This window comes from Acomys minous (assembly GCF_964271855.1).
Source record: "Acomys minous genome assembly, chromosome: 4".
Lineage (NCBI taxonomy): Eukaryota > Metazoa > Chordata > Mammalia > Rodentia > Muridae > Acomys > Acomys minous.
Genome location: NC_140486.1, coordinates 132260795 through 132285112, shown reverse-complemented (window position 1 = coordinate 132285112; position 24318 = coordinate 132260795). Strand labels below are relative to the sequence as shown.

Genomic DNA, 24318 nt, shown 5'->3' with positions numbered 1-24318 from the left:
CTCCTGAGGCACAGAAGGCAGCCACTGTAGACTCTGCAGTCAGCCTGTGCCAGCCAAGACCCTACTAATGATAAGGCCCAAGACCTTAGAGTTAAGCTGACAGTGAACTCCTGCCAGCTGAATACAAGGCTCATTGAGTAAAGGTTATTTTTTTCTTTCAGGGCTAATATTCATGATGAAAAAAATGCCACAAAATATGCTAATAATAAAATGCTTCCACAAACTACACACACACACAAAATATCTGTAAATACAAGCAGCTGAGAATACTTTCAAATGAAATCCTGAAAATCTTGCTTCAAGTTTAATGCCAAGTTAGGCTACATATACAAACACAAAATTAAGTTTCTGGTATTAGCCTTACACCTTCAAAAGACGAACAAACTTCAAAAACAATTGCTGAAGAAATCAGTGAGTAAACTAAATGAGTCAAAATAATTTCAGTCTGACCATCCCTTGCAAATGGTGAGCAGCTTATAAACAGTGCCAATGCTGTTTCTAAACGCTAAGTGAGAGAAGTGAGACATAACAGTTTCCCCAACATATGATCCCACATGTAGAAATTTCTAGAAAGGAAAAACTCATGTGATAAAACATATCACTGTTTTCCAGAGGTCAGGGGTTGAAGGAGGGGACTCACTGCAAAGGGCCATGGGAGATGTACATATATTTCTAAGCACACTGGTTGGTATAAAGTTTGCATCTCTAAGCACACTGATTGGTATAAAAGTTCGTATGACTAAGCACACTGACAGGTACAAGAAGAAATGAGTCTGAAGGGAGGAGCTGCGGTAAAGACTGCACAACGTGTACAGTCAGCGTCCAGACTCCACAGCAACGAAATAATCCACGTGCTGAAACTTGAGGACTTCGTTGCCCCAACTCATCCAACCTGGCAGTAAATTTCGAGCAAATAATTCCAAACCCTGTGCCCCCGGCCTGATGTAGTCTTTCAGAACTTCTGTCAAAAGAGAAGAGAGTCAGTATTAATAAAGAAATAGCTTTCCCTTTTAAAAGCAGGGAAGAGAACAAGAGGCAGGTATTTCCGTTTTTAAAACAGACAGCAAATTGGAGTCCAGCATGTGCTGGTTGCTCTGCGCCTGCAGGCTGGGGAGCAGCGCCGTGGAAGCTACACTAGCTCCAATTTACTGCTTTTCATTTGCAGGTGAGAAATGAAGGCTTTAAGGACCACGTTCTGGTGCTCCAGTTTTCCAATACTCTCACATCTCTGAGAACTAATTTACTTTAATTTTTTTAATAAATGCAATTCATGCATTAAAAAACATAAAAACAATATGATGAAAACCTGCTTTAAAGTTGAAGATAAACTGTAAGTCTAGTTTTAGCACATACTTTAGTGAGAGCGCTAACCACAGAGCTGTACACAGACGGAAGTCCTGGAAAGCGGCAGCGACAGCCCTGCAGCTGGAAACTGGAAGGACTCAGCCTAGTCCCTTGATCACACTGCAGCTCTCTGCCTAAGTCCCAGCACGCTATTTCAGTTATGGAGCCAAGTCTACATAGTCATAACTACTGCAGGAGAAAAGATCAGTAACTGTGGCACGCACTGCATGAGAGAAAGGAAGGCCGCGGCAACTGGTTTAAAAGCACCTGCTCACTTAAAGCACAAAGGACTAAATCATTCAAGCCCTGACCATGTTCTGGCTGCTCTACTAACCTCATAACAGGAACTGGATATAAAAATAGTTCCAAGAAAAAGTACTTTACCAAGCAGTACACGGCTCACAGTCGCTATGTTAGGTTGGCCTTAGAAGAAGCCTATCAAATTCTAAGAACGGCAAGCAAGGCCTCTTCAGGTGTTCTTTTTGCCTTGGGAGGTAAGGATCCAGCCCAGGCCCCCGCTCATGCTAGGCAAGCAGTCCACCTCTGACCTCACTTCCAGCCTAGGGGGGAAGATTCAAGGGCTAACAATTGTAAAAGTTGAAACAGTACAGCAGTGGGTCTGGGAGATGGGGGAGAGGAAGCCAGTGTGATCAAAACACATCATATGAAGCTCTCAACAGTCAACAAAATTATTATACGATTATTTAAAACACTGAATGTCAGGGTGTTCTTTGTCCAAGAGTAATAGTCTGACTTATCAAAAATCAAAGAAAATAGGAGCAGACGCTAAGCCTAGCAACCGGACAGGACAGCGGCCTGAGAGGTGTATGGAAGAGTAGGGGAATGGAAGGACCTGGAGAGGTCAGGAGCCTCACAGGGAGGCCATCAAGAACCAAGCAAGGACAGTGTATGCGGAGAAGCCAGGCCCTCTGTCCAGATCTAGCTAACGGACAGCACATTCTCCATGTTGTGGGGAGAGTGGGGACTGCCTCTGACATGAACATTGGTGCTCCCAATTTGATCACCTCTCCTTGGTGAGGAGGCCCAGCAGGCACACAGGAAGGGGAAGCAGGCTATCCAGATGAGACCTGATAGGCTGTGATCATATGGTGGGGGAGGAGGTCGCCTTCTGTCCGAGGTCTAGGGAAGGGGAAGAGGGTGGCAGAGGGAGGGAGGGCAGGAATGGGAAGATACAAGCAAGGGGATAATAATCAGGATGTAATGTGAATAAATTATAATAAGTAAAAAATAATATTGAAAAAATCAAAGAGAAACGATTGAACTAACTCAAATTTAGACTTTGATAAGTTTCAGTATAAAAGACTCTTTCATAAGTATGGAATTAAACACCAGACAACTTGAAATGGAAAAATATCCCTTGAGACCTAGGGAAATCTGGAATCTCCCTCTATTTTCTAGAAGTTAATATGGTCTATGGTAGAGTGATGTAAGAGTGTGGTTTTACTTAGGTTCCTCAGTCTTTTGCCACAAAGATGTTCTCTTAATGATGGGACAGGGGAGAGGGCTCTGTGGTTAGGAACACGTGCCGAAACTGAAAACGGTGGCCTCTACCTCCTGCCTGTCCCTGGGACTGTTTTCTTCCTGTTGGGTTGCCTAGTCCAGCTTTGATACGATAGTTTTTGCTTCATCTTATTGCGTTTTATTTTGTCATATTTGGTTGTTATCTGTTGTAGGCCTGTTCTTTTCAGATGAGAAATGGAAAGGGAGTGGACCTGGAGGGGAGAGGGATGGGGAAGAGCTGGAAGGAGACGACGGTTGCTTGTACCGTCTGAAGAAAGCGTCCTTCCCAATAAAGGAGACAGAACAAAACAGAAGAAACGCTTGCTGCTCTTAGAGAAGAGCAGGATTTGGTTCCTGGCACCACATGGAGGCTCCACATCTGTAACTCTAGTTCCCGGGGATCTAATGCCCTCTTCTGGCCTGTGCAGGCATCTGGGACATATAAGGTGTACAGACAAGCATGCAAGCAAAACACCTATACATATAAAAATATATGTATAAAATACATGTATAGAAATACAATTTTTGAAATACTTTTTATGTTTATATTTTAAAATATTTATAATTAATATTTATAATTTATAATTCAATAAAATATATATCTTGAGGTTTCAAAGCATGTCTTGAGTATAAAACAGTTTAGTAAGATTGCCAGGAAAAGGCTCTAAGTACTGTGTACAGACCATGTATCATGCAAGGCGCTAGAGCTGTGACTCACTGTAAACTGCACAGAGGAGTCTGCGTTACTTTCTAGTGGCTTCAGCTTGTGCCTCTCTATAGCTAAGATACAGACTCTAAACCAACATGGACTCAAAACAGAAGTGCTCCAAGTCGTCCTGTGCATCACTACCTGAGCAAAGCCTGAAGACTAACTACACTGAGTTACCCAGCTTTCCTGTTCAGTCTTGATTCTACGTTCTCAAGTCTAAAATGTGTTTGTGCTGCTCTCTACTGGCAATACAGCCACACTGCACTTTATAGAGTAGTCAGGGCAGGACTAATTTTAAGTCACTGTCTTTAAATCTTTTATCTTAAGAATAATTTTTAAACAAAGGGTTTTTTTTATTCTATTTTAAATGAAATGACAAACAGATTTAAAATTATTTCAGAATAAAAGGCTTGAGTACTTAGGTTTTCTTGTAAATGTTTTATAGCAAACCATAAACCTTAAAGCAAATGGCTTATGCATTAAGCTCTGGTACACACCGTATAATAAACAAATGTCAAGTATACCAGTTAGATTTCCTTAAAGTACAACTGGTGTTAAATAAACTTTTTTCTCAAGCAGCAGTATAGCTCGCTTTTATCCAGGCCACAAACTAACAGGTTAGCATTTACGCAGTCCCAAATGTGAGGTGTCAGAGGATCCTTCTCAGCCAAATGGTCAAACACATATGAGTATTTCTCAAGTTAAAGGTACTATAAGGACTCCCTTGTAATGTTATGCAAGGTAACAAGGATCCTGAGCACACTTCATTTGTTTGTGGTGTGTATGTGTGTGCCTGTGTGTCTAGGTGTGATGTGTCTATGTGTATCTGTGTGTATAGGTGTGGTGTGTCTGTGTGTGTATCTGTGTGCATAGGTGTAGTGTGTCTGTGTGTGTATCTGTGTGTTTCGGTGTGGTGTATCTGTGTGTGTATCTGTGTACAGGTGTGGTGTGTCTGTGTGTGTATCTGTGTGTTTCAGTGTGGTGTATCTGTGTGTGTATCTGTGTGCATAGGTTTGGTATATCTATGTGTGTGTGTCTAGGTGTGTATAGGTATGGTGTGTCTGTGTGTATAGGTGTGGTGTATCTGTGTGTGTCTGTGTGTATCTGTGTGTATAGGTGTGGTATATCTGTGTGTGTCTGTGTGTGTCTGTACAGGTGTGGTGTGTCTGTGTGTGTATCTGTGTGTTTGGGTGTGGTGTGTCTATGTGTGTATATGTGTGCATAGGTTTGGTATATCTATGTGTGTGTGTCTATGTGTATGGTGTGTCTATGGGTGTCTGTGTGTATAGGTATGGTGTGTCTATGGGTGTCTGTGTGTATAGGTGTGGTGTATCTGTGTGTGTCTATGTGTATCTGTGTGTATAGGTGTGGTACAAGTACAGAGCACTTAATACCACAGTGCACTGCTAAGGTCACAGTAACTGTCCTCACCATGGCTCGGCTTCCTTCCCTTCAGACAGGGTCTCACTGACTAGAAGTGCACCATCTGGCTAGACTGGCTGGCCAGTGAGCTCTCTGTGACGCGCTGTCTCTGCCCCTAATGAGGGGGTTACAGGCACACAGCCAGGTCTGTCTTTTTACATAAATGCTGGAGACTTGAATTCCCAAGCACTTTTACCCGCTGAGCCATCCTCCAGCTCCCCTAAATTTATTTTCTTACATTTTCTTTTCCTAATTTGTGGAGGAAGGCTGAGTGGGTATAACAACTATCAATAAAGCACTGTTTAACCAATCAGCTGGGCAGAAGGACAGGGAGGGGAAGGCAAGACCTCCTGGAGGAGAGCAAGGAGGATTGTCAGTTGGGAGGAGAGAAACTGTTGACTGTGGAGAAGGGCGAAGGGGAGAATGGATGGAGGAGCATCTTAGCAGCAAATGCTTGGGGTGTATGTATTATGTATCAGTATAGAGTAGTTTGTTTACCATTTGTATTAGTTTAGATTCTGCCCAGCTTTGTGCTGGCAGCCTTGAAGTAGTACACTTCAGACTCTGTGTCTTTTATTAGCAAGCTTAGACCGAACCAATACATTTTTAATATAACATTAATTCATGAATTATAGTCTGGAAAAGTAAAAATGACAAGTGGACCATAGTTTTCTTGAGTAGCAGCTTATCGAAGTTCTGTTGTTTGGTTGTTTTGGTTGTCTTAGATTTGCCTTCATTTTTAAGTAGTAATGATCAAATTAATAAAATCTCTTCCTTAAGACATTATCTATACAATAACCCTGGACTATCAGGTTCATGCTCAGGGATTCCACGACTGACTTTTAAATATACTGTAAGTGATGTAAGCAGTCCTCACTGCTCTGCAGTATCAGATGTCATTACTCGCTCCTGGGATGCAGGTGGCAAGGTGGCCAACTTAGGGAACCTGCTGGAGCAGCAAAGCTAAGACTCACACACGTGTGAGCCAAGGCCCAAAGCCAACACCAGCCGCTAGTCCTGGCCTCTCAGTTAGTCAATGAGGAGTGTAACAGTGAGCATGCCAGCTTGAGGGACCTGCAGCCTCAGCACCTGCCTTCCCCATGTTGCAAAACAGTAGCCTGCTCAGAAGAAATATGTCACCATTCAGGGAATCCTGGACATCGGTTCTCTAATGCTGGTTCCTGGTTTTAAAACAAGCAAGGGATTCGCTGGCTCTGAATCCTAAACCCGAGGGCAAAACAAGGTCACTCGGCAACCTCTATCCTCGGAGGCCCTAAGAGCCTTCATCTGCCGAGGCCACTACTGGAGGGACAAAGACAGCAAAGAAGCCCTGAGGTAACATGCCCTGTGCTCTACTTCACAAGTTCTGACTTGGATTCTCTACATCAGAATATTAAACATCTAATTCACAAGTCTACAGAACATCCAAATACTAAGATCAATCCTTCCAATATTTTCAAAGTTATGTTTCAGACACGTACCAGCAAGAGGTGGCTTGTGTGAGTGAAGAGCACAGGGCACACTGACAATCAGTTTCTGATCTGGAACAGGGGACACTTTAACATCTGTGTTCCTAATTAAACAGAATAACAAACTATTACTTAGAGGATAATTTTCTTATCGTATGCTACAGTTGCATTGATTTCTTTTCCACTTTCAAATAGCAATTAATTCTATTAATAAATTAATTTAAAGACAGAATCAATGATGGAAATCAATTTAAAAGTTCAAACTTTTTTTAGAATATAATTTTTTATATTAACTATACTATTGACAAAACAAAACAGGTAATATAAATTTTAATGTATTTTATATCTTAAACTTCAGCTCTGGAACATTTTCAGATTTCAAAAGTATAAAAATTGAGGAAAATCAGTGATGACTGTGTTACTTTTTAAAGACTCTATTTACACAATTTTGAAAAACTACTTTTCTTACCTTAATGCTAAAGCATTTTTTTCTCGAACTCTCCCTAGCACAAGACATTCATAAGGCTTTTTGTGTGGAGAATCCAATGGAAACACGAACTCTCCTGAATTTGTGATCTGAAAGAAATGAAGCAAGGAAAGCCATTTTTTTTCCATCATTATACGATTTCTACCAAAAAGAGAAGTTATTAAACCTCCAGGCTAGTACTGTCCAATAAAAAATAGTATATGAGGCACAAATACAAGCCACATATATAATTTTAGATTCTCTAGTAACAGCATTAGAAAGAAGTAAAAAAAAAAAAAAAAAGGAATGCAAGGTAATTACCTTTAATTGCATTTAATCTAGCATGTCTGAAATGTAATTTCCACATGCAATCAATTTTAAAAGGTATCATGATACACGACATTCTTTCCTCTGTAGTGGGTCTTCAAGTCCAACACGTGTTTACTACTCAACAGTGCCTCTCTGTCTGAAGGGCGCAGGTCAAATGTGGGAGAGCTATGTGTCACAGCAGCTGCCATACTGGACAACGGAGCTTTAAGGACTTTTTTAATCACATAACACGGATATTTTAAATATATTTTATGGTCATCTCACACATAAACAATCTCTAATTTTTATGATCACTTGTTCCTGAAAACCAGGCCATCATTAATTCAGTCATTAATTTACCAAATAACATTCACTGACTACTAACCATGTGACTAAGTAGTTAAAACAAAGCCTTCTAGAGTTAAGATGGCACCACGTCAGGGACACAGTTCAGTAAGGGAAGAAAGTGCGGAGGTGATGAGGTAGAAAAGTAAATTCCAGCCTGGCGATTTAGCAGAATCCTCTCTCCAAAATAAAACACAACAGAGACTGAGAAGTTGGGCATAGGCAGGTGGATCGATGTGAGTTCCAGGCCAGCCTGGTCTACAAAGAGCCAAGGCTACAAAGAGAAACCCTGTTTTAAAAAACAGAGAGAGAGAGAGACAGAGAGAGAAACGGAGACAGACAGAGACAGAGAGAGAGAGTGAAACAGAGACAGAGAGACAGAGACAGACAGAGACAGAGAGACAGACAGAGACAGAAACAGAGAGACAGACAGAGACAGACAGACAGAGGGAGAAGCTGAAGGAGAGCCTAAAAGGTCGCCAAACATGGTTACAAAGGTTTCAGGTCATCCTCAGCTGGTCAGTAAGTTCAGGGCAGCATAGATTACAGGAGACCCTGTCTCAAGGCGGGGTGAGCAGTGGGGGGAACAAAAGGGTCTTGTTCCCCACATCTTCTCACTCTCCACAGTGGTCTTGCTAGTCTCTGCCCTAAGCCCCATAAACAGGAAGAAAAGATGGATCATGCAAAGGACAATGAGATTGCTGGCGTATGGAAAAGACAAGGGAGCTAAGACAGGCCCAGACCCTTGTTTGTTCATTAAACCACAGATAATCATATGAGTGGGTGCACACACAGAGAAACAGGCATGCACACACAAAGAACGCGCGTGCGCACACACACACAAGCACAAACAATTTTTTAATAAACTAGAGCTCTTTATAATCCCTCGATTTCCTAAAGCCAGCAGTTTGGGGCCCTACTACAGAGATGTAGGATAACCAGACTAAAGCCTTGAGAACAGGAAGATGGGTGTTCAGGTACAAAGCACGGACAGTTCTCATCAGTAACGAGGTAGCTGTGATACAGATGTGCAAGAACAGCTGGCGTCTTCCTGTGAGCAGCGTGTGACCCCAAGTGAGCAAACATGCTGACTCTGACTCACTTTCACCCAGTACCACTCTGCAATGACTTCCACAGACCACGAAGGATAGAGCTCCTCCTTCACGAAACACAGGTGCTTCTGCCTGTTGGTCACCCACGTAGCAACAAGACAGTCGGCGGCAGCCAGCTTAGGGACAGGCATTCGCTTTATCTGCTGTGGTGATAAACAACTGTACCTAAAAACGAACAGCAACAGTATGAGAAAATTCATTCCAAGAAAGAATCAAAAGCACGGAAAGACCCAGCAAATGCAAAGGTCCTGGAGCCGCTGCTGTGTGGCTAAACATGGAGTCACACTGACACCTGGTGGACTCACTGGCACTTACACATGCACAGATTTTTCTATTTTACTAGTTTTAAATTGCCAGCCTGTATGGTTTACTTTCATGATTTACATTTTGGCAATTTCCCCACATCCAACATGCTTTCTCTCCCATTCAGAATTAAACAAGTACTGTCTGAATTCTGTCATCAGGTGTTTCTCAGATGCTCCATCACAGTGAGCTTTGCCCAAGGAAGCAGTGGCTATGAGACCAGGCATGCAAAAGGCCTCTGTTGAGCCGACCTGCCCCACTGTGAGCCTCAAGTCTTGCACACATTGCTGACCCCAGATCACCTATCACCGCGTGTGACCTCACCTTCCCCCTGCAGCTTGGAAGCCAGTCTACTCCTGCTCCTGTCTTCCTGTTCAATCAGCTCACGGCCTCTCTCAAATCCTCACGCTCTCATCTTAAAAGGCCACTGCCTTAAGGCTCCTGGCCACTAACAAAGGAGATCTGTTCGACTAGAACACATAACTTGCTCTACAAATATCCAAACAAATCAACTCTTTCTCCAACACCCACGCACAACTGGAGACAAGTCGGCATTCCAGTGTTCCCACTGTTGCTTCTAGACTATCAACTTTGGAAAACCTCCCCCTCCCTTTAATAAGTACGTTGCCCACCATGCTAGCCCCAAACCTTCCTCATTCTCAATATTCAGTGTGCTGACGCTCTGAGATCCCTCTAACTCAACAAGAAAAGCCTTAACACTATCCGGAGCCACTTTAAAGCACAACCCATACAATGTGCTCACAACTGTTAATGGCCTATCTAGCTATACAGACAACTACACCTTGCAGGATCTTTGATCCCATTGTGATCCCTGAGATTGTGAACTGTAAAAACCTGTCTTTTGTTTGGTGTAGTTGAGCCCTAACACACACCTTTAATCCAAGAGCGTTCTGTACACAGGATTTAATAACGTTAACCCTAGGTCAAGAGGCAGAGCAAGAATCCAGCTGACAGGGATTAAAGAGTAGGAGGGACTTTGAGTTTGCGGGTGTTTAAGACAGTGTGAGGAGTAGAAGGAGCTTGTTGGCTCTTTAGTTCTTGGGCTTTTGGCTTTTAACTCTTTGGCTCTTCAGCTCCTCAGCTCCTTAGTCTTTGGCTTTGGGGGATTTTTGAGCTTTGAGCTGGCAAGCTGTTGGCCTTGGGGTGTTTGGCCTTTTCCTCCTGGGCTTCAGCTGAGCTAGTGAGCCCTTGGGGCCTTTTCCATGGGGAAGTGAGCTGAGTAGGAAGGTCAGCTGGATGTTTTCTCTGCCCCTCTGAGCTCGCAGGTTTTCATCCAGCATCTGGCTCCTGAATCTTTATTGGTAAAATAGAACAATTTGGGCTTTTCATTTAAAACAACTGCACCCACTCTCCAGTGCCCCATTCTAACGGCATAAGCTGGGCCTTGTCATCCTTCACGCATGCCGCGTGTGCATGTGCGTATATACATGTGTGTATATGCATGTGCATATATGCACGTGCACAATAAGGACTGAACCCAAAGCCCTGTGCGTGCCAAGTGCACACTCCATCGCTGAAGTATACTCACACATACCAGGCCAGAGTGTGATTCAGCCTCTTCACACAGAGGAAAATAATTAGACCACTGAAACCTTCAGTCTATTCTCAAGTTCTCAAAGCAATCATGGAGTCTTTTATTTACCCATGGTTAAATATGACAAAATCCTCACCACTGTTCAGGTCCTTTGCCCATTATTTCCCCTGGAAGATGAAGTTGTCTATTCTTTAGCTAAAATGAAAGCCACCAAGTCTCTTCAACCACCTCTCTCCCCTCTATACTTTATCTACAGCAACACATCTTCTCTACAGGGAAATGTATGACACACACACACACACACACACACACACACACACACACTCAGAGATATGAATTATTTGCATAACTCTTATAACTTAAAAAGAAAGCTACTGCACACCTTATAAACACATTCCCAAGAAAGCTGAAGATAACTGTTGAGAGGACAAACATCAGTCTAAGTTTACAACAAAACAGGAATTGCTGTATCTGGTAAACTGAAAGGTGCCCAGCGCTCATTACAAGTACAGGGGAAGCTGGGTGCAGAGGCTTCAAGAACCCAAGAGAGAACCAGGCCTGGTGGCGTGCGTCTGTAACCCAGTGCTCAGGGAGGCAGAGGCAGGGAGATCGCTGTGAGTTCAGGGCCAGCCTGGTCTACAAAGCGAGTCCACAACAGCCAAAGCTACAGAGAGAAACCCTGTCTCAAGAAACCAAAACAACAACAAAAAAAAATAACAAACAAAAAGATGTTATAAAAAGTAAGTACCATCCTAGTATCTAACCGAGCTTATCCTATGAGATGACATAAACTTAAAATACAAACAAATACAGGATGAACTAGATGAAGAACTGCCAGCACATGGTTAAAAACTGCAAGTATGGCGCATAGCTAAGTTTCAAAGAGTGACGGGAAAGAAGGCCTCAGTGACAGCTGCAGATACTGTGTGTGTGTGTGTGTGTGTGTGTGTGTGTGTGTGTGTGTGTGTGTACATATATCAGTTATATGTTTTATTATATATCGCCAAGATGTACATACATGTATACACACACACACACACACACACACACACACACACACGCATGTACGCGCGCACACACACACACACACAGATTAGCTCCCGTTCAAGTATCTAGAACTAAGGACATTAGTTTTTTGATGAGAGCATGTTAGTAGTGGCTGCCACCGTGCATCCAGACTGCACACAGCTCTGCGGTTTCTAACAGATAGTCATTCCCACTCACCTGTTACTTCTTTTAACCGATTTATTCTCCCATGGTGGATCGATGACAATTACATCAAATGTCTTATTACCTGAAACCAAAGGCACAATTTCAGAAACGCCCTCTGAGTGTGATGAGCTTAAGAGTAAACACGGGAACTGAGGGCAGCACAGAACCCACGTGTTCATCAGCAAGGCTACATCTGCAGAACTCTTCAAAAACAAGACTAAACATGCTCTCCAAAAGAAAGGCACACACACAGAGACACAGATACATGCACACTCACACACTCATTCACACACAGATACACATTCAAACACACACACACACACACACACACACACACACACACGGATGTAAGTAAGGCAAAACATTTTAAAGAGGGACCAGCAAGATGCTTTTCAGGTAAAGCCACCAAGCCTGCTGATCTGGGCTGGATCTCTAGAACCCACATAAGAGGAAAACAGATTCCACAAAACTGTCCTCTGACCTCTGCACACACTATAGATGTACATAATGATAATAAGAAATTAATACATTTCAAAAGTACAGTACTGTTTTTTTACCCTAGGGCCTTGGACACACTCAGCAAGCTGTATATAGCTGAGCTACAGCCCCAGCCCACTTTTATTACAGACACAAATACAATGGCATACAACAAAAGACATTTATGCAAAGACACTCACTCTTGAGTTCTGAACCTGGAACCCTAGAACCTGGGCAGCTCAGGCAGAACCGAGATACCAAGGCCATCCTGGGGTGACCGAGGCACCGAGGCCTGCCTGGGGTGACCGAGGCACCGAGGCCTGCCTGGGGTGACCGAGGCACCGAGGCCATCCTGGGGTGACCGAGGCACCGAGGCCTGCCTGGGGTGACCGAGGCACCGAGGCCTGCCTGGGGTGACCGAGGCACCGAGGCCTGCCTGGGGTGACCGAGGCACCGAGGCCTCCTGGGGTGACCGAGGCACCGAGGCCTGCCTGGGGTGACCGAGGCACCGAGGCCTGCCTGGGGTGACCGAGGCACCGAGGCCTGCCTGGGGTGATCGAGGCACCGAGGCCTGCCTGGGACGGGCAGCACGTTCACTGATAGCCTGGTTTACTTAACAAGTAAACAACAGTGCAAACTCAGCACTTTAAAACTTAACTTACATTCTAAGTTCATACTCCTAACTTCTGAAACAAGAGAAAAATTCTTTTCTAAAACAAACATAAAAGCTACTTACAGTTAAGAAGTGGTTGCATACAAGAAACATCAGACAAAAGAAAGCTGCTTTTTGGTGGCAACAGGTATTTCTGTCCCATTAAAGTAATCATTTTAGAAAAGCTGGAGTTGTTTTCAATGACCTGTGAAGATAAACCCAGCTCTGAAATAGACATATCATCGTCCATCAGCTGCAGCATCTGAAGCTCCATTTCATTCAAAGGCAAGTGCTTTGCCATCTCACATAATTCTGACAAATTGCAGGCATCAAGTGGGAAAGTGGTACATCCACTACTTCCATCCTGTTTTTCAACAAGTGGATAAAGGAAACCACTTTTGAGACCTTCTTGGATTAACTGTGAAGATCCATCCAAAATCAGCTCTCTGATCTGTTAAAAAAAATTATTTAAAGTACATTAAAATAATACTGGTGTTAAGATCATTTTCCAGGGGTTAGAGACGGCCCCGCAGTTCAGAGCGCTGGCTGCTCCTGCAGAGGCTCTGGGTTCAGTTCTCAGCCCCACACAGCTGCTCACGGCAGCTGTCAGCCCAGTCCCAGGAGACCTATCATGCTTCTGGCCTCCAAGAGCATGAAGCACACACATGGCACACAGATACGTTATCTTCTGAAAAATTAAACTTCTACTGTGCTTTGAATATCTTAATATATTCAAATCCACTTTTATTAAGCTTAGCGTCGTCTTGTACTGTAATGAGACTGTAAGAGTATTAAGAGCATACTTCTGAACTCTACAAAATGAAACACACCACATAAACTCACTAGTAAACAATATGACAATCAATCCATGCTGAACCCTTGAGGCAAAAATAGCTTTTCCTTGTTTGGGTTGTTTCTGTCAGAGATGTAGATGTGGTGCTGAGAAAAATAGCCATCAGTATGCTCTGCAGAGCGAAGCCTCACAACACTGTGGGCCCAAAGGGCCGCTATGGACACACAGCACATGCTTTTCCCTGGGCGGGAACCACAGTCCGTTGTCCTAGCCCAAACACTACAAATCTCCTGCCAGCATCTATGAAATGTCACGGTAAGCTAACCTGCTCACTTCCAAAGGTCTCAGCCTTCACATTTCTTCACAGGAGTGCAGGGAATCACATTTCACATCTTCCAGTATGGGAGAAAAACTGACCATAAACACTGTTCTAAATCATCTTTTAAAATGTACTCAATCAGGGTAGAACAACTGACACAAAACTATGCAGACACTGAAGTTCTCGTTACTACACATAGGAGCACTGTACCTAGGAGTTACACAACATATGTCCTTCTCAGTACCACACGGTACAATCTCAAGGACAATTCATACACTGGGCAAAGAAACAAAGCCCAATTAACTTAAAAGAACGAGAATATATTTTTATACTCCAAAAGACTTAAGTTGGAAATCAACAACCCCAGATGCAAATGAAATAGTTTTCTTCTAAATAATTCATGCAGGTCAAAGACGAAATTATAGGAGAGATTAGAAAATGTTTTTCTCACAATGTAAGTGAAAATATAAAATATTAATACACATGGAATCAGCAGCTATGAAAAACAGAATGGTGGCTTCTAGGGGGAAAGGAGTTCAATATATAATCTAACTATCCCACGACTTCTGAAGCAGCAATCTGACAACACCCGTCAAATGTTTAACGCAAGAGGAAGTACCTGGGGGAAGGAGCCAAAAAAAAAAAATGCGTGTTTTCTCTCATGCAGAATGGATACCTGACAACACATATGCACATCATCGTTTAACTCCGTGTGTGTGTGTGTGTGTCTGTGTGTGTGTGTGTCTGTGTCTGTGTGTGTGTGTCTGTGTGTCTGTGTGTGTGTGTCTGTGTGTCTGTGTGTGTGTGTCTGTGTGCGCGGAGCATGAAGGAGAAGGGGACTACTCGGAGGGAGGAGGAACTAGCAAGAAGGGGTAAAAAGGGAGAGAAAGGCAGTGGGGGTGGAATACAAACTAAGCACACTGATGCGCATGTTCAGAAATGTCACGATGAACCTCATGATTTTCTAAGTTAACTAAAACGAGAGACAGCTCAGAGGTTAAGAGGACTGTCTGCTCTTCCAGAAGGTCTGAGTTCAATTCCCAGCAACCACAGGGTGGCTCACAACCATCTATACAGGGATCTGATGGCCTCTTCTGGCCTGCAGGTATACATGCAAATAGAGCATCATATGTAAAAATAAATAAACAATTAATTTTTAAAAATCATCAATTCATCATGTGTGGGAAGGATTGTAAGCCTTGTCCCAGGTGAAAGCAATCTTGGTGGGCTTGGAAACACCACGGATAGACCGAATAGAGCCATCCTGGGTCTGAAATTCAGGAAGCAGACCGGGGGACTCCAGCTGGGCTACTGTGTTTCTAATCAAACAAAGATGAGGGGAGGGATCCTAACCCAGAGAGAAGAGAAGGCTGCATCTTTTGGAACACCAGTGTGCAGGCCAGAGACACTGGGGATCCGTCCCAGGGAACAGACACCGGAAGGTTCACTCTTGTTTCCCTTTAACCCTTTCCCCCTCTTGTATAGGATACTTGGGTTGTACAATAAAGTCTAATTGTTAAGAAACAGAGACAACAATCAAGGTAGGAGACATCGGATGTGGCCATGAGCGCTGGCCCTATGCTGCACCCCACCACCTGCTGCTATAGTTAGTTGCTCACGTGGTGAATCTTTTGCAAGTTTTCTTGTTTTTATGGATTTTTTTTCCTTCTATAAACTGTCAGCATTATTGTCATAATTTGTCACGTCATATATTTCATCCTCACATCATTTCTAATATGAAAAAAAATATTGGGCAGACTTTTTAAAAGTTCTAACTCGATTTGGGCCCAGGGGTCCCGCTCAAACTAAGGCACCAGCCAAGGACAATACAGGTGGCAAACCTTAAACCCCTACCCAGATCTAGCCAATGGACAGAACACTCTCCACAGTAGAGTGGAGAGTGGGATATGACTTTCTCATATACTCTGGTGCCTCACCTTTGACCATGTCCCCTGGAGGGGGAGACCTGGTGGCACTCAGAGGAAGGATAGCCGGTTACCAAGAAGAGACTCGATACCCTATCATCATATAGAGGGGGAGGTAATCCCCCTCAGGAACAGTCATAGGGGAGGGGAATAAGGGGAAAATGGGAGGGAAGAAAGAATGGGAGGATACAAGGGATGGGATAACCATTGAGATGTAACAAGAATAAATTAATAAAGGGAAAAAAAAGCTAAAAAAATTTTTTTTAAAAGTTCTAACTCAGTCTATGAATTTTTCACAAACGTGACTCTACAAAAGTGCCTTATACCATGCTGTTCTCACGTCTAAAAGGCCTTATTCTACTCTCCCCCTCCTCTCCACCATCAATGGTCCTTCCCACCATCACTGGTCCCTCCCACCATCAGTGGTCCCTCCCATCATCACTGGTCCCTCCCATCATCACTGGTCCCTCCCACCCATCACTGGTCCCTCCCATCATCACTGGTCCCTCCCACCATCACTGGTCCCTCCCACCCATCACTGGTCCCTCCCACCATCACTGGTCCCTCCCGCCCATCACTGCAAACGCAAAAACACTGAAATATCCTCAGTGAACTTAACCAATAGCACACGATTACATCAACTACTTAAACTAATAGAAGCCTGTATAGTGTTAATAAAGACTGCTTACACTGTTCATTTCTAGGAAACAGTAAACCACTAATAAATCCTAATCCTGACAAAACAAGTGCTTTACTTCTAAGATACAGCCTTACTTTGTTCACTTTTATGCCACTTCACATTCCTCTCCCACATGATCAATAAATATCTTAGACTCACCTTTGTATGGTGCTCCATGGCATCCAGTTCACCTTGATTGAAGGCAATACATCTTTTACGCTTCTAAAGAGAGGGTGACAAAAAAAGAAATGTTTCAGTCTACCACAAAGTTGACAATTTGAAACGTGTTAGATTTAAGTTTTGTACTGTATTTTTAAATATTGAATCTATTATTTACAGGTAACAACTCCACTAAGATCAAAATCAATGTAAAGAGTACTAGTTCCCATGGAACAGGAGACCCGTGACTCTTTATAAGATGTTGCCAGAGTTACCTACCAGTTCATGTCAAACTACTCTCAATTTCTTCATTTCTGAACGTGAGCCATCTACAGGCTGTCAAAGGAAACGCAGGGCTGGAGCGAAGACCCGATGGCTAAGAGCATTGGCTGCTCCTGCAAAAGGCCCAGCTCGGCTCCCAGCACCCAGAGATTCATATAGGCAGAACACGCATATGCAACCAACCACTAAAGTTATTTTTAAAAAGAAAGAAAGAAAAGAAAAGAAAAAGGAAATCTCAAAGCCAGGATTAGCATCTCAAGGCTGCCATAAAAGGAACTGAAAGGCTGGGACAGGAGGGGCTCGAGGTTACCCCTCTGCCACACAGTAGATTCCAGAGCAGCCTGGGCTACCTGCATCCCGCTCAAACACGAACAAATGAAAGAAAGAAGAGAGAAAAAGAGAGCGCGCCCAGTGCCAGGAATGATGCTATTCAGCTCTAATCCCAGCATCCAGAAGGCAGGGGGCTCAAGTTCAAAGCTAGCCTAGCAGCATAGCGAGACTGCCTTGCAAACAAACAAACAAACAAAAACCCTCCATATTTTAAAAGGTATTTAGAGGTCCTGAGTTCAATTCCCAGCAACCACATGGTGGCTCACAACCATCTATAATGGGATCTGGTGCCCTCTTCTGGTGCACAGACATACATGCAGACAAAAACACTGTGTATATAATAAATAAATATTTTTTTTAAAAAAGGTATTTAGCTGGGCGGTGGTGGCACACAACTACTCAGGAGACAGAGGCAGGCCAATCTCTGTGAACTGAAGGCCAGCCTTGTCTATAAAGCAAGTTCCAGGACAGCCAGAGCTGGTACACAGAGAAACCTGTCATGGGGGAAAAGTACTTAGAGGGCTGGCAAAATGTCACTTATTGCCAAACCCAACCACCTATGGTCAATTTCAGGAGCCACAAATGAACAAGGACAAAGGTGACTCCTGAAAACTGTTCTCTGACCTCCAGATAGATGCACACCATAGCACATCTGTGTGCACCTACACACAATAAATAAATAAATAAATAAATAAATAAATAAATAAATAGCAATGTCTAAAGGCCTTTAGAATTGACCCAGGGGTTACAGAGAAACCACATTCCCGGCAGTGCTCTGTACATGACTACACCACACCACAGAGCACATGAGATCAGGAACAGAGAGCTGCAACTTCAGGTTCTCAACAGGCTAAAGTACCGTCATTGGCTAATTACATGAAAGGCTAAGTAGGTAATCTCATTAGCATATCAGAGATGCAGTAAACTTCCTAATGATAGCATTCATTGCCCGTGCTCATGAGAACGCTGTCAGGCACGGTGGCATGTGCCTACCATCGCAGCACTCAGAGGCAGGGGCAGACCGCAAGTTCAAGTTCCGTCCACCTGCTGCTTGAAAAGATCGTCCTGAATGAGGCAACCCAGACCAGAAAGACACACGTGGTATACATATCACTTAAAAGCAGATTTTAGCCATATGCTACAGGATAACTGTACTACAATGCACACACCCAAAGAAGATAAGTAACAAGGAAGACCCAAGGGAGGATGTTTAATCTCACCCAGAAGGGAAACAGGACAGACAGCGGTAGTGGTTGTCATGGTTGTGGGGGGGGGGGAGGACCTGGAGGTGACAGGGCCTCACAAGAAGAACAGAGCCAACTGACAAGGGCCTCAGGGACCTGCTGAGACTGAAGCACCAACCAAGGAGCATGCATGGACTGGACCTGGGCCCCCGACACACATGCAGCCGATGGGCAGCTCAGGCCTCCCGTGGGCCCCCTAGTGAGGGCAGTGGGGCTGACTCTGACATGGACTCTGTTGCCTGCTTTCTCATTACTTCCCCCTCTGCCTCTCCAAGCCACAGGGGAAGAGGATGTGAGTTCATGGGACTTGACGAGCTGGGGGGCAGGGGGGACGCTCCTCCTTTCTGAAGAATAGGGAGGAGGGAAGGAAAGAGGGAGGGAGAGTAGGACTGGGAGGAGAGGAGGGAGGGGCTGCAATCAGGGTATAAAGTGACTACATTAATTAAAAAACGGCTTGATCGAGGAGGGTGGTGGCGGCGGTGGCGGCGGCGGCTGCTCACACCTTTAGTCCTAGCACTTGGGAGGCAGAGGCTGGCAGATGTCTGTGAGTTGGAGGCCAGCCTGGTCTACAGAGAGAGTTCCAAGACAGCTAGGGCTAAAAACCAAGAAAATAAAATAAGACAGCCTGGTCTACACAGTGTGTTCCAAGACAGCCTGAACTACAGTAAACCCTGTCTCATTACAAACAGACAAACAGCCTCTGGCCAAGCTAGAACAAATGCTGTGGTCTGAGTTAGTCACCATAACATGCCTGAGGCTTGCTTTTCTACGCTTCATATGCGGCTGAGTCAGTACACACTGGCTGAGAAGGAAGAGTGTGTGCAGGAAGAAACCATGCACTTCCACCTGCACTGCGGGCGTCTCCAACAGGGGAGGGCTCCCGCCAGCAACTTCTCACTCCAGTCCCTGACTTCTTAACCCACTGCGAGGTACAGCAGGTCCAGGCCTTGTGCTTACCGTGTTTCATCACTAGCTCACCTTTGCTAGAAGAACAAACATCCATTCCTGTCTCTAGCGAGACAACATGGCGTCTGTACAATCACCTCTGGGCTCATGAGACACATCCAAAAGACTCACGCACACACTGAGGTGCTCACTGCTGAGCCTGAGGACCTCAGTTCAATGCCTAGGGACAAGGGCAACATGGGGGAAGGAGAAAGCTACTCCCAACATTTAATCCTGGGTCCCATGTTTTTTTGTAGAGAGGTTATACTGGGAGTTTTTGTTTTGGGGGAGAGAAGATCCTCATATATCCCAAGCAGACCGTGAACTCACTATGCAGCCTAGGATGGCCTTGAGCTCCTGATCTTCTTGCCTCTACTGCCAAGTGCTGGAGCTACAGCTGTGTTCCGCTGTAGCAGACTCAAGCATTTGGAATACTGCCCCCCAAGTATACACTCAGACACAAGTACCTTATAAATATGCATGTTCTGTAGTGCCTTTCCTATTTTTATCACTAGGTAAACTTTTCAAAAATATCTTTCCTCAAACTTGTATTATATGAACCTATTCCCAAAAGGCTTTTAAAAACTCCTCAAAAGCCCACTGACGACTTGGGAATTCTGCATTCAAAAGTTTAAAGCAGAACAGGTGTAAAAACATTCACTACTGTTTACCACTGTTGATGGCAGTGAGGCCTGGCAGAGTGGAGCAGACAAACGACGCACATCACAGTCTCATACAACAGCCAAAGAGTCACGCGAGTGGCGTGTACAATCACCAGGGCCAGCCACAGGAGGGGACAAGCCAGGTGTGGTAAAAGCACGTTATTCCATAGAGACGCCTAAACAAATAACAACAGCCAGTTGTGATGAGTAATCTGAAGTAAACTCACTCCTATCTACACCCGGGAAGGACACCAAAGCATATTCCAAGAGCAATTTCATGCTTTTGAAGAAACTTAGGTCACAAGACTCGTTTCTCACAAGCACTTAGAATTCTTGGACTGTGTTTTAACACAGTCCTATACAAAAGGAGTTTTGTTTCTTTTATAGATAATTTACTTCTGAGCCCATTGCTTACATTGATTTCTTTTAACATTTAGTTATTTATTCATCCGTTGTGCACTGTGGGGAGGAGCGCAAGCCACGGCACCCTTTTGCATGTTGGAGGATAACTTCTGGCAGGCAGTTCCACAAGGGGGCTCTTGTGACCAAACTCAGAACCTGCTGAGCCATTTCCCCTGACCTCTGCTGACTTTGAAATATTCTATGTGTTGTTCTAGCATGGCAGAATGCTAGGATATAAATTAACGGTGATGGCACGTGCTTACAGCCCAGCGCCTGGGAGGTGAGGCAGGAGGACTGGAAGGCTGCTGTCCCCAGTCGCACAGCGTGGTGGAGCACAGCCACCATTGTTCTCGGATATGCATCTTCCTTCTGCAGTATTATTAATTCTCCTTTATATTTAGAAAATGAAAAGATGTTTGAGATATTGGAATGAAATTTTTGTTTCATTAAAAAAAAAAAAGCTTAAAACTTCCTACCTTCCCAACAGAAATGGAGATGTCTTGTTGGTCGTCAGTCATTAGATTGTCCTTTTTCTTACTTTGCTGGTATTCTTTGTGAACAGCTGAAGTTATGTGAGGTTTGCTGACATTGAATAGCTCAGATCGGAAAACATATTTTTGGGTGATCATTTCATGGCTTCCTCCGACCTCCTTGGCTGGCACAGCAGCAGCATCAGAGGCAGAGCATGTAGTGGGAGCTCCCAAAGGAGGCGTGGGACCCAGCTCAAGAGAGCCCAGGGAGACAGGAGAAGTGGGCTTGTTTCTCCTACAGGAAGGTTCTTGATGCTGGTCAAGTTGATAGTTTACGTTGTTAATGAAAGAAAGATGATCCAGTAACCACCCATGGGGCAAATGGTGCACCACAGACATTCTCTTTAAAAAAAAAAAATCTAGCTGGGCCGTAGTGGCGCACACCTTTAATCCCAGCACTCGGGAGGCAGAGGCAGGCGGATCGCTGTGAGTTCGAGGCCAGCCTGGTCTATAAAGGGAGTCCAGGACAGCCAAGGCTACACAGAGAGACCCTATCTCGAAAAACCAAAAAAAATAAAAAATAAAAAATAATCTGAGAATAAAGAATCGGAACTGGGCTTAGAGCTGGATTTGATACTCAGTGCTGTAGAAACAATTTTTAAAAATCCTTTTAAAATCAAGTTCTTAATGTTCTATACTTCAATAACAATGTACTTTGTGCACACAACATGTTTGATATGCAAACCTACAAGGAGGGCATGTATATAGCACCTCTAAAGGAAAATGCAATACTTTAAGTATCTTTTCATTTCTGAGTTGGTCATTCAAACTTTTCAGCCAACTTAGCCAAAGATGCCTGCTCTGGATTCCCAGGGTAACCCTCCTTTCTCCCAGTGCCCTCAATGGTCCTGCTTCAGCCTTGAACTGAGGCTCTAGTCCACGTCATCCAAGTATTCAAGTCGCTAAATCCTTACATCCAGGTGAGTGTCCGTCACGCCAAAGGACAGTCAAAAGAGTTCACCATTTGAAATGGCATAAACCTATGTAGAGAGGACCAGAGAATTGTTTTCAAGCCACATTTGCCACAGGAAGTCATCCCATTGCTCTGATCCCTACTGGTTAATAGCTGTGAGACTGGGGCTGGAGAGATAGCTCAGTGGTTAAGAGCACTGCCTGCTCTTCCAAAGGACCCAGGTTCAATTCCCAGCACCCACATACCAGCTCACAACTGTCTGTAACTCCAAGATCTGACACCCTCACACCAATGCACATAAATAAAATTAAATATTTTTTAAAAGGATTAAAAGACTGCTCCAGCCAAAGTAAGTGCAGGCGAGCAGTACATTGGAAGCACACGGTCAGAACCTCAAGATTAAGGGTGTAGACTCTAGCAGTTCTCAGCTTCCTAAGGCTGAGACCTTTTACTAATGCCCCTCATAAAGTAGCGACCCCTGACCATAAAATTAATTTGTTGCTAACTCATAACTGTATTTTGCTACTGTTATGAATCATAAATATCTGACTTGGGGTTTCGACCCACAGGTTGAGAACCCACAGGAGCAAAACTAAAACTAGCTAGTTTGCTAGCTCGGAACTCTCAGACTAAAAGTCTAGATCTATAATCTTCTTAAGCCACACTCCAGTAACTAGTGTTAGCTCCTGCTGCAGGGCGTGACTGGCATGGTCGGCCCTGCCCTCAACTAGGGGCGTGGCTTCCCCTCTCGCAGAGATTCACATATAAACCAGACACTTTTTGGTTCCAGGGCTCCCGTTTTTTTCCCCACATTCTCACCCTCTCTCCTTCCCTTCCCGCCCACCCCCAGCACACACTCCCCGTTCGCTTCCCCCTCCCTTGCAGCTTCCAATAAACTTGCATTTATATTATAGCTTCATCATCAATTAGCTCATCCTGCTAGTTTAATCAATCAACTAGGTTTTTCAGAGCCTCTTTATCTTCATTTAAAATATGTTTTGTAGCTGGGTGGTGGGGGTGCACACCTATAATCCCAGCTCTTGGGAGGCAGAGGCAGGCACATCTCTTGTTCTGGGACAGCCATGGCTACACAGAGAAATTCTGCCTCAAAAAAAAAAAAAAAAAAATATATATATATATATATATATATATATATTGCAATTCCAGATATAGCTTAATTATAATGTAGTAGAAACCTTAGAAGGGCATAAAAGAGGAAATAAGTTAAAGGCACAGTTAATAATAATAGAATTTACAGCCATCAAATTTCCTGTGCAACTGTGAACTAGTTTTTGTGTGTTTGTTTTTTTAATTTGAGGTCTCATTATGTATCCTTGGTTGGCCTGGAACTGCCATGTAGACCAGGGTAGTCTCAAATTCAACAGACTCAGAGATCTGACCATCTCTACTTCCAGTACTGGTATTAAAGGTGTGTCACACTTTCATGCTAAGTTATTTGATTTCAATGAGCCTCAAAGTTATTTGTTTGTCTGGGTTTTTGTTGTTGCTGTTTTGTTGCTTGGTTTTGTTTGGTTTGGTTTTTAAGATAGTGTCTTACTATGTTGCTCTGGCTGTCCTGGAACTCACTATGTAGACCAGACTGGCCTCTAACTCAAGGAGATCCCCCTGCCTCCCCTCAACGCCCGACCAACGTCATCACGTTTATGTTCTATTGACATTAGTTTGGGAAACTAAATGAGACGAATCCCCGAGAACTGCTGCTCAGTGTCTGAACCACAACACATCTGGGGACTGCGATTGGTGACGGGGGAATCCTGGTAATAACTCTGATTTTGGTTCCCTCGTCGAGATGTGAGCTGAGGAGACACTGTGACGGCTAGGGGAAAACTGAAACTCAGAAAAGGCGCTAACCCCCAAAACTACAGTTCCAGCTGACACAACAGCGGATCCAGATACCTAAACTTCCGCCAAGGGACCGCCCACCGTCGTCCGGGACCTGGCAGGGCGCGCTTGTAGTTCCGACTGTGGGCGGGGGGAACCTTGCTGCTCGTGACCCTCCAGGCTCTTCCAGGCCTCTGAACAGTTGAGCACCACCACTCAACAGTTTCTCCTCCCGTCAGAAATGCCTCATGCTGCCACCCCCGCCCGTCCCCCATGAAAACACCGCCCATCGAAAACCGGTCATTTCAGAGCCACAGGAAAAACCTGCGCTTCCCTAGTCCATGGGCGCAGCCATGTTGCCGTACGGAACGCGACTCCAGGATGGCTTGGGCCGCTC

At 44.3% G+C, this 24318-nt stretch overlaps 1 protein-coding gene across 2 annotated transcripts; it reads right to left on the bottom strand.

Annotated features, from left to right (window-relative positions):
- Positions 1-279: 279 nt before the first annotated feature.
- On the bottom strand, positions 280-24244 carry METTL4 (methyltransferase 4, N6-adenosine). 2 transcript variants are annotated; one of them, XM_084780277.1, is made up of 9 exons: positions 23997-24244; positions 21113-22146; positions 16772-16834; positions 12981-13347; positions 11780-11849; positions 8688-8862; positions 6935-7041; positions 6478-6569; positions 280-961 (listed from the first exon to the last, which is right to left on the bottom strand). In XM_084780277.1, the coding sequence occupies exons 2-9, from the start codon at positions 21503-21505 to the stop codon at positions 816-818; spliced, it is 1413 nt and encodes a 470-aa protein (XP_084636403.1). In that variant the 5' UTR covers positions 21506-22146; positions 23997-24244; the 3' UTR covers positions 280-815. The 2 variants fall into 2 exon arrangements, with proteins under 2 accessions (XP_084636403.1, XP_084636404.1); XM_084780278.1 differs by lacking the exon at positions 23997-24244 and having other exon boundaries at positions 12981-13101; positions 21113-21527.
- Positions 24245-24318: the final 74 nt, after the last annotated feature.